Raw genomic sequence first — 18,578 nt, 5'->3', positions numbered from 1 at the left:
GGTAAATAAAATAAATAAACAATGTAACTCTCACGCAACCATTTATGTACTCTCTATTCAATTTATTTTTTATTCTTATTACTGCCCATTTTCTCTCCATAATACCATTACATTTTGAGCAAAACTATGAGAGATGATTATATATCTGTATTGCAGGATTTGAGCAGACTAATATAATTCCCATCTCAAATGTTACGATGAAATATGGTCTTCAAAATGGGTGAATAGGACAGTGTGATGTGTGTCCATTAACGTTGTTATTATGAAGTGTTTAAAATGGTCCAAAGGGAAGTGTCAAATAAGCAGAAGAGGAGGCAAGTGGGTTAAGAAGCAACCACACAAATCAAGATTTCTTTATTATCTCCTCATTTATCCTCTTCTTCATCATCCAAACAAACCCTTACTCCATGGTTACCCTTTTTCTCCACCCTGCCTAAACAAAACATTACGTTCTTTACTTAATTCTAACCCTAAACACTCACTGTTAAATTATTACACATTAAACCCCTTTCTTTGTCTCTGCTGGCTATGGACCTCAGCAATTCAACAGTCAAAACCCCGGAAGCTGAGACCGAGACTCCTACGCGGATCCCACCAGCCAAGTTGTCGCCTTTCAGCAACGGCTTGCTCAGGCGCCACGCGCCGCTGCAGCTGCAGCTTCACCACCATCCGGTGGTGGTCACGTACAAGGAATGCCTGAAGAACCACGCCGCGGCACTCGGTGGGCATGCTGTCGACGGATGCGGGGAGTTCATGCCCTCTTCTAACTCCAGCAGCTCCGATCCCACCTCGTTTAAATGCGCCGCGTGCGGATGCCACCGGAATTTCCACCGCCGTGATCCGGATGAGCCGCCGCTCCTGCAGCCGCCTAATGCTGTCCCCGCGCTTGAATTCCACCCCCACCACCGCCACCACCCCCCGCGCGCTAACAGCGGCGACAGCCCGAATGATTCGCCTTCGCCCCCGCCGATCTCTTCCTCGTACTACCCATCGGCGCCGCACATGCTGCTCGCCCTCAGCCACGGCCTGACCACCACTCCCGACAGCAGTATCACTCATATCACCGCCGCCATCAACCCCACTTCCACCCCGGTATCGAATCCCGGCAGCAGGAAGCGTTTCCGCACTAGATTCACGCAAGATCAGAAGGAAAAAATGCAGGAGCTAGCCGACAGGCTGGGTTGGAGAATGCAGAGGAAAGAAGAAGATTTGATAAATGAATTCTGCACTGAAATCGGTGTTGATAAAGGGGTTTTCAAAGTGTGGATGCATAACAACAAGAACACTTCTGGTAAAAATAAAGATCATCAACTCACATTATCTAACAACAGCACCGCCATGTCCTCCCCGCCGGCCGCAGCCACCAGCAATAGCGTCAATTACAGCGATTTCAGCTCCCCCACCGCCGCGCTCTACCACCAGCAAGAGGACAATAACAATGGCAGCAAGCAAATTGTTGGTGGCCAAGAAATGAATCATCAGCTTCATCTTCAAGATTAGGGCTCTGGTACTAACTAGTCTTCTTGATCTTTCTTAGAATCTCGTATTTGTGCTGATTTAGATCTTCTTTTGTCTTAATCTTGTATTAATTAGCTACTAATATGGTTAATATCCAATCAGTTTATTTTCTGTGGCCTCGATTAATCATGCATTCGCTTTATTTTTATTAATTTGCAACCAATTTCCAAGATCGATCCCACCTTTTTGCAATTACACATGAACTTGAAATGATCTGAGTTGTGTATTAAGAAACAATGGAGTTGTTTGTCTGGGGATGAAGCAACAAAAAGTGAGGTGCGTTTTATTATTATTTTTTAAATTCTAGTACTGGCTAATTAATAACAACGATTATGTTCAATTTCCATGTTTACAGCATAATTATTATTATTCTTATGATTAGGTACTCTCATCCGTTGCCTATCAGTATTAAATACATTTTAATATAAGAAATAGTCCTTCCCCCTAATTTTTAAATGGATTTTTGGAATTTAATTAGAAAAAGTGCCATGTCAATGTTTCTTTTAACATTTCTCCAGAAAACAGAATAATTTGGTGGATTCCATGTAACATATATAATTGGCCCACATGATATATCTTGTTCGAACAATATGTTGTTTAAGGGTACGAAGTTAGTTTTAGGATGAGGGGAAAAACCCTTAATCTTAGGAAAAGAATTGGATTAACTAACAGCATGGCTTTTGTAACCAACTCTTGTTGATCCCAATGGAAAACAATCTTAAAATAATGTATATTGGCTTAATTTGACTGAGAATCTCTATTATAGTCTCTGGATAGATATGAAATCTCTCAGAGTAAACGGTAGAGCGTCCATTTTCCGGAGAATGGTAGATCTTTGAAATGCGTGTGGCACTTAAAATTATTGTGTTTAAGGTAGATGATGTAAGCTCTTTATCTTATAAAGTAAATCCAAGGCTTTTGTACTAAGATATGCTTGGTGGGCTTAATTTAGTAATAAAGCTTTCCCCGTTAGCGGAATCTATCAGGTGCATCTAACCACGGGGGTTTATTAATTAGCGAAGCTTCGAGAATTATTGCTTCCTTTTAAAGGGAAAACAACTTCAAATAATGTGTGTGATAATATAATTATGGAAAGGGCAAATTTCTTTTCCATCGATCCCAATTTCCGCGTGTTTCTTGGTGGTCATAGGTGAAAGTCATTAATCTTGTTCTGTTAGAGGGGTGCATGCCATCCTCTCTACTGCTCATTATTCATTTCATTTCACCAACCAAAAACAGTGGGGGCATTATTAAATTATAATATTATATTATATATAAAATAATTATGATAATAATTGTCATACGCGTTACACAAATATCAATAATTTTTTAAACAAAAAATCGGTTATTAGACTTTATCCCAAACATACCTGATTTTTAAAAAATCAGACATAAAAATAAGAAATGAAACTCTTCTGATAACGTGAAATGAGTTTCTTGATATGTATTACCATATTTTAATTAGTAAATTAATGTCTGACCTTGATCTACAATGTGGTACAAGCTCATTTGCTAAAGAATTGATTCATTTAATGAGATTTATAAATTGATTTGAACGAAATTTGGTTTATGATTAAATTGAAATTAAAGGTGAATGAGCAAAACCCCACGAAGGAAATTAAAAGGGATATCACGTGGTGTAGCATTAAATTGGTAGCTGATATTGAAATTGATGTGTTTAAAATTCATCTCTAACCTATAATGTCGAAATATCATGGCATTTAGAGCATATTCAATGGTAGGAGTAGGGATGACAATGTGGTGTGTTTGACCAAATCCAATTGACCTACTAATTTAACTAGTATCAACATTTTTAGAATCTAAGTACTTAAATTTGGAGGTCATGAGTTCGAATATTGAGCGAGGAGAAAAAAATCACTTTTCAGATGTGAGATATTTTATGCGTGATGGTGCATGATCATGAACTACGACTCATGCTGGACCAATATAATGCTCATGACCAGTAATTATACATGTGTATGGACTGAGACTTATGTTGAGTCATCTTATAACCTATGATTGTTAGGTCAATGCACATATGTTCAAGCATTCATCAACAACATTGCATGCTACATCAAATGCAATCAGTCGAACCACAGCCATACTACCCAAGCATACCGGTTGCGTCTCTTTGTTGCACAAAGTAAGACACGATGCTTTGTTAAGCTTCCACAATTCTAAAAAACAATGATCTCCTCATTTGAAATCGTTTTCGAAAATATTTCTCGTTGTAGATGGTACTTTCAGTGAATTAATCTTTATATAATCTCTCAGTTCCGACAATATGTTCTTCATTGTTTTTGTTTCCTTTCGTAGCCATGTTTACAGCTCGTCTCCCCCACTTGATGCAAACAAGCGGTGTGTTCGAAGAATTGATAGTTTGTTGTGAAGAGAAATCGATCAATAATGGGATTGGAAATTTAATTGTTCGATGATGGTGGAGTTTATGATGAAGAAGAACTCTTGTATTAGATTAAACTTTGTAAGACATAACTGTTGTTTTAGATAAAATAGAAAATTTTCGGTCCAGCAATCGGGATTAGAGTCAGTATTATCATGAATTACAACTATTAAAAGAAATATTATTGAGAGTCAATAATTTTCTTTGCCGGAAAACGATTGAAATGTAGTGCTCGATGCTTACGTAATTTATAGTTGATTTTATTCCCGGGGAAACAAACTTTTATTATGTTATTTAACGAGGCACGTGGTACATATTAGTATTTGTATAGAACGTGAGATATTCATAGTTTAGAAATATAAAAACACAAAGTTAAATCGAAAATTATAATTTCACCAACAAAAAAAAAAGAAATTTTGTAAAACTTTATTTTTTGAGAGAAAACAAAAACAAAATAGATGTTAATTTATTAAATAGAGTTTGATTCTAGCCCAACGATCTTTACTATCTCAAGCTTGATATCAATAATAATTCTTTTAACTTGAGATATTATCTAAAATTAGGGGGTGTATTGATTCTATACTTTCAAAGATTTTTAATAACTTTTTTTAAATGATGAACTTTTGTGGAATTGATAGATTTTTATTGACTTTTATGGAATTTCATAGAATTGTAAAACAAATTTCATAGACTCTTATAGACTTTTTTTCAAAATTTTTGTAGACTTTTGTAAACTTTTTCATAGAATTATGTGAATTTTGTAGTTTATAATTGTTATTTATTTTTTATTAATTTTTTTAAAATAATTATTGGACATAGATAACCTCTTCAATTTTAAATTATTTTTTTTATTTATGAATGTAAATGAATTTTACTTACTTAAAAGTTAAATCAATTTAATTTGTGAAAAACGACAAATGAACTATCAAATTTATTGAAATCAAAATTTCAATTCTTTATGTCAATTCAACATATTAATGAATAATATTTTTATAAGTTCGTAATAAAATTTTATTAAAAAAACACTCAAAATAATGAGTAGTTTTTTATAAAAAAAATTTAATCATTACTGACAATTTGATCAACATCGTTCTACATTTCATTGACTATGATATCCCTCCATGCATTAGCATTTGCTCGTTGTTGTTTTTGAGTATTAAATAACTGATAAAAGTCGTCACCTTCATAAACTTGTGCTGATGAAGACAATTGAGCTTCATTATCTAGTTCAATTTGAAATTCATCAAATTGACACTTCTTTCAAAGAGAATTGTGTAATATAGCACATGCCAATACAAACCCTGTTAGGGGTGGGAAAAAATACTAAATTTTCGTTATACCGATATTACCATATCAAAAAAATATCGAATTTACCGAATTTTAAGTATACCGAAGATTTCGATACGGTGCGGTAACAATACCGAATTTTTCGGTACGGTAACGATATCCAATTTGAAAATTTTGGTATATACCGAAATACCGGAAAAATATACAAAAATTTTAAAATATATAATATTTTAAAACAATAAATTATAAATTTTTTTAAAATGTAAGGTTTTTTTGGTTCGGTATACCGAAAATTTTGGTATAGTATCGGTATGAATTTGTTTATACAATAATTTAATATATAGATTAACTAAAATTAAAGAAAATAATTAAAAATAAAATGTTATATAATAATTAATAAAAAATTAAATTTTAATTATGTTTTTAAAAAGTATAAATAAAAGGAAAAATAAATAGATGAGAAAAGAATGAAAGTTTGTATTGAATTTGGGAGATTTCTGTACATCCAAATCTTTAGGTTGAATCAAAGATTTTTGTTGACATTTTATTGTTGTACCTTAGACTATAATTCTTGTGCTTAATAGAATTCCATAGAGTCATTAAAAGTCTATTGACATTTTGAATACCTATAGACTTTTGTAGAGTTTTTAAAAGTCAATTTTGAATACCACATGACTTTTTAAAATTCTACAAAAGTTTACATTGAATACCACTAAACTTTTATAGAGTATATAAAAGTCTAGTTTGAATACCTCTAGATTTTTAAACTCCATAAAAGTCATTAAAAGTCTATAACCAATACACACCCTTAATTTTTTCTTTTCATGTCTTGTCTTTTACAAACGCGTATTGATATATACATAAAAAACAAAGTATATTTTGCGATTCTAAATCAAGCTTGAGCTTTGATCTCAATTCGATCAAGTTCAACCAAAAGCTCGGACGGAAAAAAAAAATTTCATCTAATCTGACTCCGGTGGGGGTGCTAGTGTTTACTCAGCCGAGCTCGAACACAAACGAGTTAATCATCATATAATATTTTATATTTGTTTTTATTTTTTCGACAAATATTATGTTACTCGGGGTGAATTAGACTCGATGTAAACTTTGGATTGGTAGACCTCCACAAAATGCGTTGGTGGGCACCAATGAACGGGTGAGGCGTATCTTCCCCATTTCTTCTGTGGTAGATTGGAGATGATTGCCTCGTCAAATGTCTAATTAATTATTCTTATTTTAAAATAAAAAAAAATGACGATCATTATTATATGACCAAAATCTTTTGTATTCATCGTATAACATGTTGAATGTGAAATTGTCTTCAAAATAAATTGGCCCAAAAGACCTAATTCTGCGTCTACTGGATCCGGGTTTACGGGACTTTGAAAATGGGCCAATTCAAAGTAACAGAAACCAATTTATCGGCCTAACTCTAATATCTATATAAATTTCGAGCCTTCTCAAAATAAATATAATTTTCTATATTATTTTCTCATAAACAGATCCCACTGATAAAAATGTATATATATATATATTAGCAGAATTTTTTGAGTCAATAAAAACCTGTATTTTTTTCAATTTTTTTGGGTTGGGGGGGGGGGGGGGGGGGGGGTGTTTGGGATATCCATATACAATGGATGACCGCCCAAGTATTCCCGACTAGTCTACTACATCACACACCACGTAAATATATTATACATTACAATAGGATGTGTAGAGACGTTTGATCTCTCAAAGTCACTGGTTTGGATACTTGACTAAACCTCGAGTCCGTAATCCACAACCGTAACCCCTGCCTTGCTAGCTGATACTAAGACCTTCGAGCATCAGAAATAACTAATTACGTATGATTTTATGAACAGATCCGAATCCAAAACTAGGAAATTGACATTAACCTATAAGATCGACTACATATACATACACTATTATTATTATTCTAAAAGCACGATAAATAGAGGATATATCAAGGAAGAAAAACCTCAAAAACACAAACACGAGTAAAAGGGCACGTACGTAGTAAGGCAAATAAGTCAAGAACACTAACTTTTTATCCTCAAAACGCTTTATATAATAACAAACATAGCGAGTCATCATGTCCATTCTCCATTCGGTATCGAGCTACTCTTTCTAATAGTCTCGTTATATTTATTTGACCCCAAAGGCATGTACTCTCTATGCTCCAAAACTATGAAATCGGTGCGCTTTGGATTTGACAAGCACCCAATTAAATTAACATATACCTAAAAGTTTGCTCCCTATATATTCAATACCTAACATTTATAACCACTTTGCTCGTATCCATCGCACATGAGATTTTGATGGGTCATGGTTTTGGAGGAGCACAAATTTAGTTCGAGTTTTCCCTTTGCTTCATTACCAATTCTATATGTGTACAAAGTGAACAATAATACCCTTCGACTCCCTTGCGTTGCATAAATGCAGGTCATATACAAACTTTCTGTGGCACATCGCATGGATAGATTGATTAATCGATCTCATTTCATGCTTCTTATAACTTCTAGTTTTATGGTTTTTATTCTAATACAATGTATAAGATAGATTGATCTTCAAAATCTTTAAATTAATTCACAAAATTGGAAATCGTTTACTCTTGTTACCATAATCATGGGATCATGGGTAAATCACCAGGAAAATATTCTTAAAAAAACACACATGTTATTTCCACGCTTCGTAGAAAATCACCATTTTCTCGATTAATTCCTCACGTCATATATTAGATATCGGATTTAGTACTTTCTTATATATATAATCATCAATCAAACCATAAAAGCTCGTACAATAATCCTATATCACGTAATTAAACGATACCAATAATCGCATAAAAAAACAAAGTGAAAAAAAAAACACGCACACACACACAAAACAAGCACAAAACACACTATACCATATTCGCACTTACTCTTTGCATGTGGTGTTGTTTTCAAGCACACCAGCTAGGGGAACATCACTCAAAACCAATCTGCCCCTCCACCTCTCCCTCACCCTCCTCCACCCTCCGGTGGAAGTTCCGGTGGCAGCCGCAGGCGGCGCAGGTGAGTGCGCCGCTTGTTCCCTCCTCCCCGGAGGCCATGAATTCCCTGCACCCGTCCACCGCATATCCTCCCACGTTAGCTGCATGGTTTTTCTGGCACTCTACGTATCTCACAGTTCTCACCGGAAGAGATGAATTTTCAGAGTTTCTCGGAGACTGATCGTTCCTCCTTAAAACCATCTGTCGTTTCTTCATCTCCTCTTCGACTTATAACCGATTTTTCGGCGTTAATTATGATGATCGATTAGGTGAAAGTCGTAATTAAAAACAACAGTTTCAAGTTGGAAAAAGTGGAAGAGAAAGAGTTGGATTGGAGTGGGAGTTATGCCATATTTAGTGCAGAGTGAAAACCCTAACCCTTTGAAGCTTATTTATACTCTCTTTTGATGTAATAACACCTAATGCTGAAATTATTACGAGCAATTATCAGAGGAATCACGAATGAATTCATTTTGAAACTTCTTTAGTGCACATGATATTGTTGTGGCCAATTACAGTCTCTTGTTTATATGTATTATTACTATAATTACACTTTTAATAATTAAAAGTTTTACTAAACTCTATGTCCCATTAAATGATTAATAAATCATCACCACAATATTTCTAAATCTGTGTTTTGTCTCAATATCAAATAAATAAAATAAGGTGAGAGTTTTACAAATTAAATCCATGTGAAATTTTACTTGGCAAATTGCTTCCTTGAGATTTGCAAAAGAAACTTATGTATCAATAATGGTGTCATTAGGGGGTCATTGATTGCGAATTATTTTCCTTATATATATATATATATATATATGCCAAATTATATATAATTATAATATTTGAGCTCAAAATCATTTTTCTTGTGTTGCTAGCCAGTCTATGCAATGTGTTAGCCACCACTCGTGAATCGAATGGCCCCGTATTGGTTTGAACAATAACAAATTAATCGCTATAATTTTATAGTCGATCGGACTCCTTTTATAGGAACCAACTCAGTATCGCTTTTCATGTTGTCAATGGTTTGTTCCAATTCGATGTATTATTACCAAACTCTACTGGCTTCCAAATTTAACCTAACTGGTCACACCAAATTCATAGCACCCTTTTGCATTTTTTTCTAATTTCTAAAATGAACCTCTAACAAAATACAGTTACTTTTTAGCTTTTGATCAATGAAGGTTGAATTCTTGTCGATAAAAGTTATCTTTAATCGCGGATCGATTTATAAACGACCAAGAATCTGATTTGTATTCACATCCTCATGATCACAGTGTTTATGATTGATTTTGCATGGCCGGGAAAATGAGCAGTTAACGTCCGACATTAGCTTTGATATCTGAATTTCAAGTGTATAAATATGAAGTCCGTCTCCATAATCCATATATAAAAATTTTCAAGCTATCGCTATGAATTAATTCTCTGTGAATTTGCTGCTTGGTAATTTCCATTTTGGTTTGCTTGGTTTTTGTATCCTAAAAAAGGTGCGACCATCAAATCACAGCTCTTTTTATTGGTATTTCAGAAAGTATATATTGCAAATTATGAATAAATTCATTGTACAAGGACATGTAAGTATGTAACCCTAAATATTTGATATATGAAATGCATCAAAATATATATAGTGCATGGCCTAGTGTAGTGCAAAAGAAGAAGCTAAAGTGGCTGAAAAATATAATCAAATAATTTTAATTTTTTTTTAAAATTTAAAGGAATATTTCCTAATCAAGAATTTTATTCGAATTAATTGGATTGATTGGGACTTAATGGAATTATGAGTCTGATTTGCAGAAGGAAAATGAAAAATGAAGCACTCTGCTTCTCACCAACCCAACCCATGATATTTAATTATTAGTCATTGGGACCATTAACACACCATCTTAAGCTTATGATTAAATAATTTTCCTCTTTCAGAGAATAAAGACCAAAAATCTCAAGTCCCCAAAAATAGAACACTATATATTTTAGAATTGATTATTGGTGATAATTAATTGAAATGTCTAAGTAATTTAGGAAAATTATTGTTGATTGATGCGTACATTTCAATCAGGAGGACAAATTATGCGGGTTTTGAGATAAAAATGGTGATTCCTGTCATTAATAGATTTCATTTGATTTAATCAAAAAATCGTGAAAGATTCTATGTTCAAACTTTTATTTATTTTATGACGATAAGATTCGCATCGAGTAAACCTTGAAGCTAATACAGTGACTGTAAATTATGTTAGTCAGTTAAACCATATTGGACAAACCATGTAAGATATATGCCCAACCGATAAAGTATTGGTATGAAGATCAAAGTCTTGATCATTGTTCAAACGTTTATTTACTCTACTAACTCGTACATCTCGTCTGTGACATCCATGCGCAAACTTTTATTTATCATTAAATTTCGATTAAAATAATTAATTAATTAATTAATCGGATTAAATAAATATTTTATCGTAAATCTAATTTTTTTTTAAAAAAAAGCACATATAAAAATTTATTTATTTTTAATTCGAAACAGACATCACCTTTATATATCTATATATACCCTTCGCATTTAAGTAGTTCGAAAACAAACATCAACAAGGGTTCTTAATTGAAATGTGGCGATAATTTAATAAATTATAATTTATTTACAAATAATATAGATAAATTTAGGGAAATATGTGATATTCTTATAATCTCCTCCTATAACTTGTATATTTTCATTTTTGTTCATGTTGGCTGTCAATTTACGATTTTACTATAATAACATGCAGTTTTTTTCTTCAATTTTATTTTAGTTTTCTATCGGAATGCTGACATGTAATCGGATACGACAACATTCCAATGAACAAATAATAAAATAGAAAAAAATGTAAATTAACGAATTAAGATAATAAAAAATATAATTAAAAATTGAAAAATATACAAATTACTAACCAGAAATATATTTCTCTTGTTTTTGGTTGTCTGAAAAGACCATTAATGCTACTTGCGCCTCAACTACTACAACTATTATATTGTATATACATTTCATAATCTTTTTATCTTGCGCACTAACATAGCAAATAACATAAAAATTAAATATTTAATCAATCTCATTCTGTAACATGTTTTCAAAGCTATTTCCAAATATTTTAAAAATTAAATATACATTTCGTTAAATAATGGAAACTGAGACGGTTTCACAGATACAGATCCGTAAAACTGGTTGATCATCTTTATACCTGCAATGACAAAATAATTTTGATTTTGAGGGTATGTTTAGTAGCCATGATAAGGGAAAGATTATTAAATAATCATCCCTTATCTCATGTTTGGTTCATTTTTAATTTAGCATGGATGCCTTTGATTATGATTGAAAGCCCTCACTATTTATGTTATTTGTTTGATTAAATATACCTTCTCAAAGATGTGATAATTTATAATTCTTGAATAGTGATAATGTTAAATTAATATAATATTTGAATTTTTATTATATATTTTTTTATAAATTAATTTCATATATTTTTATTATTTTCAATCATTTTAAAGAAAATAAATTATGCAAATCTATCTTAAATTAAATTTTTATAAATTTCTAATCTTGTTAATTAATTCTTTTATGAAAATAAATATTTATTAAATTCTAATTTATTTTGTTTAATGATTACCGTAATATTTTCAAATATATTTCTAATAAATATATTTAAATTAATTTTAATAAATGTAAATTATAATTATAAATATTTAATTATCTATCAAATTATTTTAAGAATATTTATAATTATTTAAAAAATAATAATATTGTAATTATTATTAAACTTTATTTAACATTAACATTCAAAATATTATTGTTATTTTAATTTTTAAAGTAAATGAATATTTACAAATATATTTCTAATAAATATATTTAAATTAGTTTTAATAAATGTAAATTATAATTATAAATATTTAATTATCTATCCAATTATTTTAAAAATATATATTTAATTAAAACTTGGGGCATTTTGGTCATTGTAATAAAATTTACAAAATTAATCCATCATTTTAAAATTATACCAAATACCATGTTATTTATCCCACCATACTATTAATCCATATATCTCATTTTTTAATCAGTCTAATTACTAATCATTTACTTATCTCATCACACGTACCAAACGGAGCCTGAAAGTAATATTTCATAGGTCAAGTTGGTTCAGAGATCCATATCACAAAATTATCTTATGATACAATCACTAAGTTTACGTGGTTAAATATGGTATAGCGTTAAAATAGGATAAATTTTTGGAGTGATTTTGCCATTAAAAAAAAAATCAGTTTCTCTTTTTTTTTTTCTTTATTATTAATAATATATAAGATATCTCGGAGTGCAAAATTTATTTAAACAAATAAAAGAAAACCTTCCGAAGCTCCAAGGCCTATAAATAATGGGCTAAGCATTTGCCTCCAAAAAGAGAGTAATAAAGTTCTAAAGTTCAATCAAACTTTGGGCTTTAGATTTAATATTGGGCCTTCAGAAAATTGTAATAGTAGTGAAAAGTTTAGATATCTTTTTTCAATTTTTAGATAGAAAATAAATAATAATATTTAATTAAAAATGAAAAATAATGATGAGCAAATATTATTACTTTTGTAATATAATTAATTTAATATTCTTTTATTAAATTGACCAAATATTACACTAATTCATACTAAACATTCATCATTTATTAATGCATCTTTGTTCTATAATGTTTTGTTTTATTATGGTACATGATATATCGAATCGGATTATGTATTTCGGTCCAATGACACTGATGTAAAAGAAGCAAATTTCCTAACTATTGACAGGATTTGACCATTAATCATTGCATCCAAAAATTTTAAACTCAGTTGTATTAAAAAAATATGACTGAATTAAAAAAAAAAGATATTTTTTATTTTCGTTTTCCACTTTTACCTATTTTACCTATTTTCTTCTCCTACCCAAGGATAATGATGCACACTTACTATTTTACCTTTGTAATTAACTACAAACGAGAAATTTTGGTTAAATGGAAAATCAAGAAATTAAATACATTGTATTTTCTTCTCCTACCCATCCATTTTGTTTGTCATTAATATAATTGTTGAGATGCACACATAATCTCTCCCTAGCACCTGAATAGACTTAGATACAATGCAGGATAAGATTAATAAAATTGGATTTTAAACCGGGTCAAAATGATTATTAAAACATCTTAAAATTTTAACGATAAATATTTGACTATTAATCTATCCTTATTTAATCCACTTAACCAACCAAACACATCGATATTAGTATTATTATTATCATTGATATAATATTACTTACTATTCTTCTTGTTAATACTAGCGGTTGTGAGTTTTATCATGAATACTTGCGGTTGTGAGTTTTATCGTCATAAAAAATATTATTAAGAAAATATTTTTATAAACTGAAATTTAGAAGTAAAAAAAGATCGGATATTCGTTTCTAAATACATACACAATACGTGGGTTCCCGGTGTTAAAAATTGAAAAATGGAACATATGAAAGCTAGGCGCATGCAGGGTCCAAAACCATTTTATTTGAACAACGAAGTTCAATGTAGTCTTATCCGCCAGATATTGTCCATTTGTCCCGGCTAGCTGTACGCCATCACTCGTTCTTTTTATTTGTATTTTCTAAAAACAAAAATAGAAATTTTTCGATAAATATATAGGAAGGTTTTTTGAATAATAAAAAGATATGTGACATTAACGTGGTACCAAACAAGAAGTTAATCGATCTTTGAAAATAACAATAAAGAATTGTCCGATAGACGATTAACGGATTTTATTTAAAACTCTGGTCTTCTTTGTTTCCTTTCCAGGCTAAAAGATTGCAACACTTCACATGTAGCATTTAAGGCAAATCCTGCAGATTTCCAAAATGGATTCCTGCCCACATATAAACTTCGATATTTTGCTAAATAAATTTAGTCAATGTCAATATATATTATATACGCACAATATCTTGTTACTTTGATAGCAACACACACAAATTTTTAAGTATAATTGGGAGACATATGAACTGGAATGACGTATCGCCAAGCATTTAATGTAATGAGGTTAGTTTTTATCATCGACTCTCCGCTCAAAAAAGTGTTAAATAATTTGGGGATTCAATTTTCCATCATGAATTTTCAAAGGGAGGAAACATATGTTTTCTCAATTTTCAAAGGGTTGAAACAATAATAGCATATATATGTGTGTGTACATTTTTTCCTGGAAAAATTTTGGTATTCCGTTTTCCCTTCTCCCAAATTGGCTGCATTTATATATTCCACATATTGCCTACCTTAGCTGAGACCAATATGAGCGAATGGAATTTTTTGTTCACTAATATATCTAATTTTAGGTTTTAGTACTCCAAAGTTTGGCTTTGATACAATAAATTTCATTTTTTTTTTTTTGCAATTTTGATTCCATTACTGGTGTGACATTAGAAAAATTAACAATTTTGGATGACACATTAGCATTTTTCGATCTCACATTAGCGCTACGACAAAATAAAAATGAAAGCCAAAAAAACAAATTTAATTAATCAAAACCAAACTTTGATAAATAGTGGACCAAAGTCCAAAATTCAAAAAGTTAATTGACCAAAAAATTTATTTTCCTTTTTGATTTTGGTGCAATAAATATTATTTTTAGCTATTTTTTTTTTCAAACTGCCGACGTAATATTAGGCATATCAACAATTTCTGATGTCATGTCAGTATTTTCAGTGTCACATCATCAATTTATAATGTCATGTTAGCACTTTGATGAAATATTAATAAACGTTGTTGTACATAAACCAACTTTGAATACTTAGCATATCAAAACCACAAATAAAACAAGTTAGTATATCAAAAATGTTATTTTCCCAGTTCGTAGATCAAGAGAACGAGAATTTAACAAAACTAGCACTATTTATTTATACTTTTTAATCCTTCTTGAAATTCCTTATCTAGCAATATTCTACCGATATATCAATGAAAAGTTTAAGCGGACACCGATTCCTTTAATTATCGGGCCGTTTTCCGATAATTGCCAAATATTTATTATCGACAAAAGTAAAAATAAACCAGCATTTAATAACTACTTGAAAACAATTATTACTCATCTTGGAAAAAAACAATTATTAATATTCAGAGACCAAATAAACTTGCTAGGGGAGAACGAACTTAATTGCTTGTTCCCAAGTAAAATTAAATTTTACTTTAACGTAGTATTCGTTAGTTGAGCTATGTGAGTCGGATTAAGATTTGGCGTGAGTCTGTCGATTTAAAATTTTATTATTTCGGCCTAGCTCAATTCGGTAAGGCTAGCAGCTACAAAAACCATTCTGGCCCAGGTTGGCTGAACAAGAGTATACAAAATTAGGATAATTTATGGAGTAATTTTCATATTTGGTATGTTTGTCTTGTTACAAACTTAGTCATCGATCTGACATATCGAAATTGAGTTTTAGTCATATATATTTCAATTTTTACAATTTTTGGTCTCGTTTCACCAGAAAAAAACTCTTCACTTGCCAAAATCACATTGGCATTTGGGCATTTGGCGCTAGGTCAGTAATGCTAACATATATATTAATAGTAAAAATATTAAATTCACATCATATAATAGAAAATTACAATTTCATCATTTTTTAAATAAATTAATAATAGATTAAGCTAGTAAAAATAAATAAAATTAAACTACATATCACAATCCATATGAAGTAAAAAAAAAAGAAGATGATGAAAATAACATCAAAACTGTACATAATTGTTGGTGAAATAAATTAGTAGATTATTATGGCATCAACATTTAACATCAAATTCTTTTCAGCCCCATACATGGAAAAAAACTGAAGAAAATAAGTGCTGAATCAACGTCACGTTCCTGGAAAATTAAGTAGAAATTATGAAACCTAGAGATTTCCGAAGAACACAAAACCTCCCCTATAATTAATAATAACTCGCAATCCTCCTATAACATATTGGGATTTTCATCAAATGAGAAGTTGTTCAAAAAATCCTTCCCTCGATCATGCTCAAGCAGTAACTTTTCCAGCACAGATAGCGGGGCCAATTCAAGCCGGTTGGCTTTTCTTTCGCCATGAACGTAACTAGCATCCGGAGAAGTAGATCTCGAGAACTCGGAAGTCGAAGATTCGAAAGACTCGAAACCGAACAGAGATTCGAATGATTCAGACAAATCGATCCCATTTTTGTTCTCATCACTAGGATGAGTCCCTTCGCTAAGATTAGAATCAGTTCCCACGGCATTGTTGGATGAATCTTGGATACTGGAACACTTCGATTCTTCAGATTTCGGCTTCTTTTTGTCCCAGTCTTTCAGTAATATCGCGATGTTCTCGGTGCTGGATGCGTAAGAAAAGGCCTGGCCAGGTTTTGTGCCTGGAATCAGCTCGTCGTTCAGCATCAATTGTTCGGAGAGCAGGCTCTTGTTTTCTAACGATAATGCATCTTTAAGAGCTTGTTTGGCTGTGTTGATATCCGCCTGTAACCTTCTCTCCCACTGGCCTCTGGAAATGGAGTTAGAATTTGTTGAGAAAACATCTGTGCCAGATTCATGCTGGACATTACAACCGATTTGAAGCTTTTTTAGCTTCTTTTTCAAATGGGTGTTCCAGTAGTTTTTAATATCATTGTCTGTTCTTTCTGGGAGATAAGAAGCTATGGCTGCCCATCTGCACTCAAAAATTACAAATCCCAGATTCAGAATTTTATTACTACTCTCAATCAGATCAGACCAGTTTCATAAACAAATCATTACTTGTTTCCAAGAAGAGCTTGAAGCTGAATAATCATCTTCTCTTCTTGATCCGTGAAACTTCCCCTCTTAATCCCAGGTCGGAGATAGTTAGTCCATCGCAGCCTGCAACTCTTGCTGCATCTCGTTAGACCTGTAAAATCATACCCATGAAGAAGCTAGCAAAAGGTTCAGTAAACTACAAAACCCACTATTTTTTTAACACGACTTTTCCAGGGAAACAACACGTACAAATCTGAACAAAACTACAAAAACAGCACAGAATCAAAACAAAAACAGAAAATTTATAAACCTGTATGTGTTGGAACAGCCTTCCAATTCCCGGGGCCATGTTCTTGAACATAAGACACCAAAAGTATATCTTCGTCAGGAGTCCACGGCCCTTTCTTCATACCAATTTTATCGCAGCATGGTGGCCTGCCCATATCCCTTTAACTGCCCCTCTTCTTTTTCTTGGTTTAATTCGACTTGTAAATAAAGCTCAGAAAAATGTGTGTTTCTTTTTTCTTACAACTACTATTCCCACTCTATCTTTATCTTAATTTCTTCTCTCCTCCTTTAATTTCTTCTTCGAAACAGCTCATCAGACAATGGTCTAATGGGCTAATGTTTGTTGTTTCATCTGCATATATATGAAATCGAAACTATTTATAAGCTATATGTTTCTCCTCCCCTAATTTCTTGACGCTGACCTTAGAAAAGACAGAACTCTACCAAAGAGTCAAAAGTTGACAGCAATTGCATTTACTCAATGCAGCATCGGACTCTCTAAAGTCAGCTTTATATCAGTTGCACTCTCTTTTGTTCTCGGATTTATTTCATCCTATGCATGTGATATTGTCTCATAATGAGATGGATGACTAAGATTTACCAATGCATATATATGACCCACTTTTTTTTTGAAATTGTATGTGTGACAATATATTATCCGTTGAAATGAAGTGAGAATAATACCCACATAATTAGAATCTCATTAACCTTGTTCTCTGATGTATTAGTAGCGAAACCGCGTCCTATTTAATGTTTACTTTAATTTGCATCACCATCGGAAACCCTAATTTAATTAGGGCCTCTCTTTTGCATTAATAATATGGTTTTATATATCTAAACTATATTACTTATAACTAGATATGATTTCTAAGTAGAGTGTGTGTGGATATAATAAATAGCATTATGACAAAAAGTTAAACATACAAATTACTTAAATTAATTCATTTTATCTAACAAATCATTCATTCTCTCTGATTATCAAACATATATAACTTCATCTTTTCATTTTGATTCAAGTTTTACAATAATTAACTTTTTAAAAAGACGTTTGACTCAAGTTTTACAATAATTAACTTTTTAAAAAACAATTATACTTGTCTTTGAATTTATTATCACATCATTCGTCATCTTATTTTACGAGAAAATCAGCACATTACTAAGAATTAGATTATTTTGATTAATATTATAAAACATATACTTTAAAAAATATATGATAATTAAATTATACTCGTGGCCCTAGTATTCTCTCTATTGACAGACTTGGGGTGGTAATATAACAAATGACTGAGTTATTATAATTAAATACTCATTGACTGCCTTGACCTTCAA

The 18,578-nt window shown here is 31.5% G+C and overlaps 2 protein-coding genes across 2 annotated transcripts; one reads left to right on the top strand and one right to left on the bottom strand.

Annotated features, from left to right (window-relative positions):
* Nucleotides 1-298: 298 nt before the first annotated feature.
* Nucleotides 299-1,644, top strand: LOC142534490 (zinc-finger homeodomain protein 9-like). Its single transcript, XM_075641358.1, has one exon. The coding sequence runs from the start codon at nucleotides 529-531 to the stop codon at nucleotides 1,498-1,500; it is 972 nt and encodes a 323-aa protein (XP_075497473.1). The 5' UTR covers nucleotides 299-528; the 3' UTR covers nucleotides 1,501-1,644.
* Nucleotides 1,645-15,956: 14,312 nt separating this feature from the next.
* LOC142534495 (myb-related protein 306-like) lies at nucleotides 15,957-17,757 on the bottom strand. The gene is made up of 3 exons (XM_075641364.1): nucleotides 17,272-17,757; nucleotides 16,983-17,112; nucleotides 15,957-16,896 (listed from the first exon to the last, which is right to left on the bottom strand). Exons 1-3 carry the CDS (start codon nucleotides 17,402-17,404, stop codon nucleotides 16,173-16,175), a joined length of 987 nt encoding a protein of 328 aa, XP_075497479.1. The 5' UTR covers nucleotides 17,405-17,757; the 3' UTR covers nucleotides 15,957-16,172.
* Nucleotides 17,758-18,578: the final 821 nt, after the last annotated feature.

This window comes from Primulina tabacum, unplaced genomic scaffold, assembly GCF_025594145.1.
Source record: "Primulina tabacum isolate GXHZ01 unplaced genomic scaffold, ASM2559414v2 Contig542, whole genome shotgun sequence".
NCBI classification, from domain to species: Eukaryota; Viridiplantae; Streptophyta; class Magnoliopsida; order Lamiales; family Gesneriaceae; genus Primulina; species Primulina tabacum.
This window is presented reverse-complemented; position numbering and strand designations above follow the sequence as displayed.

Coding starts and splice junctions, on each gene's coding strand:
- LOC142534495 (XM_075641364.1), bottom strand. CDS start 17,404: ATGGGCAGGCCACCATGCTGCGATAAAATTGGTATGAAGAAAGGGCCG. Junction 17,113..17,271: donor GGCTGTTCCAACACATACAG/GTTTATAAATTT, acceptor ATGATTTTACAG/GTCTAACGAGATGCAGCAAG. Junction 16,897..16,982: donor CAAGCTCTTCTTGGAAACAA/GTAATGATTTGT, acceptor TTTTGAGTGCAG/ATGGGCAGCCATAGCTTCTT.
- LOC142534490 (XM_075641358.1), top strand. CDS start 529: ATGGACCTCAGCAATTCAACAGTCAAAACCCCGGAAGCTGAGACCGAG.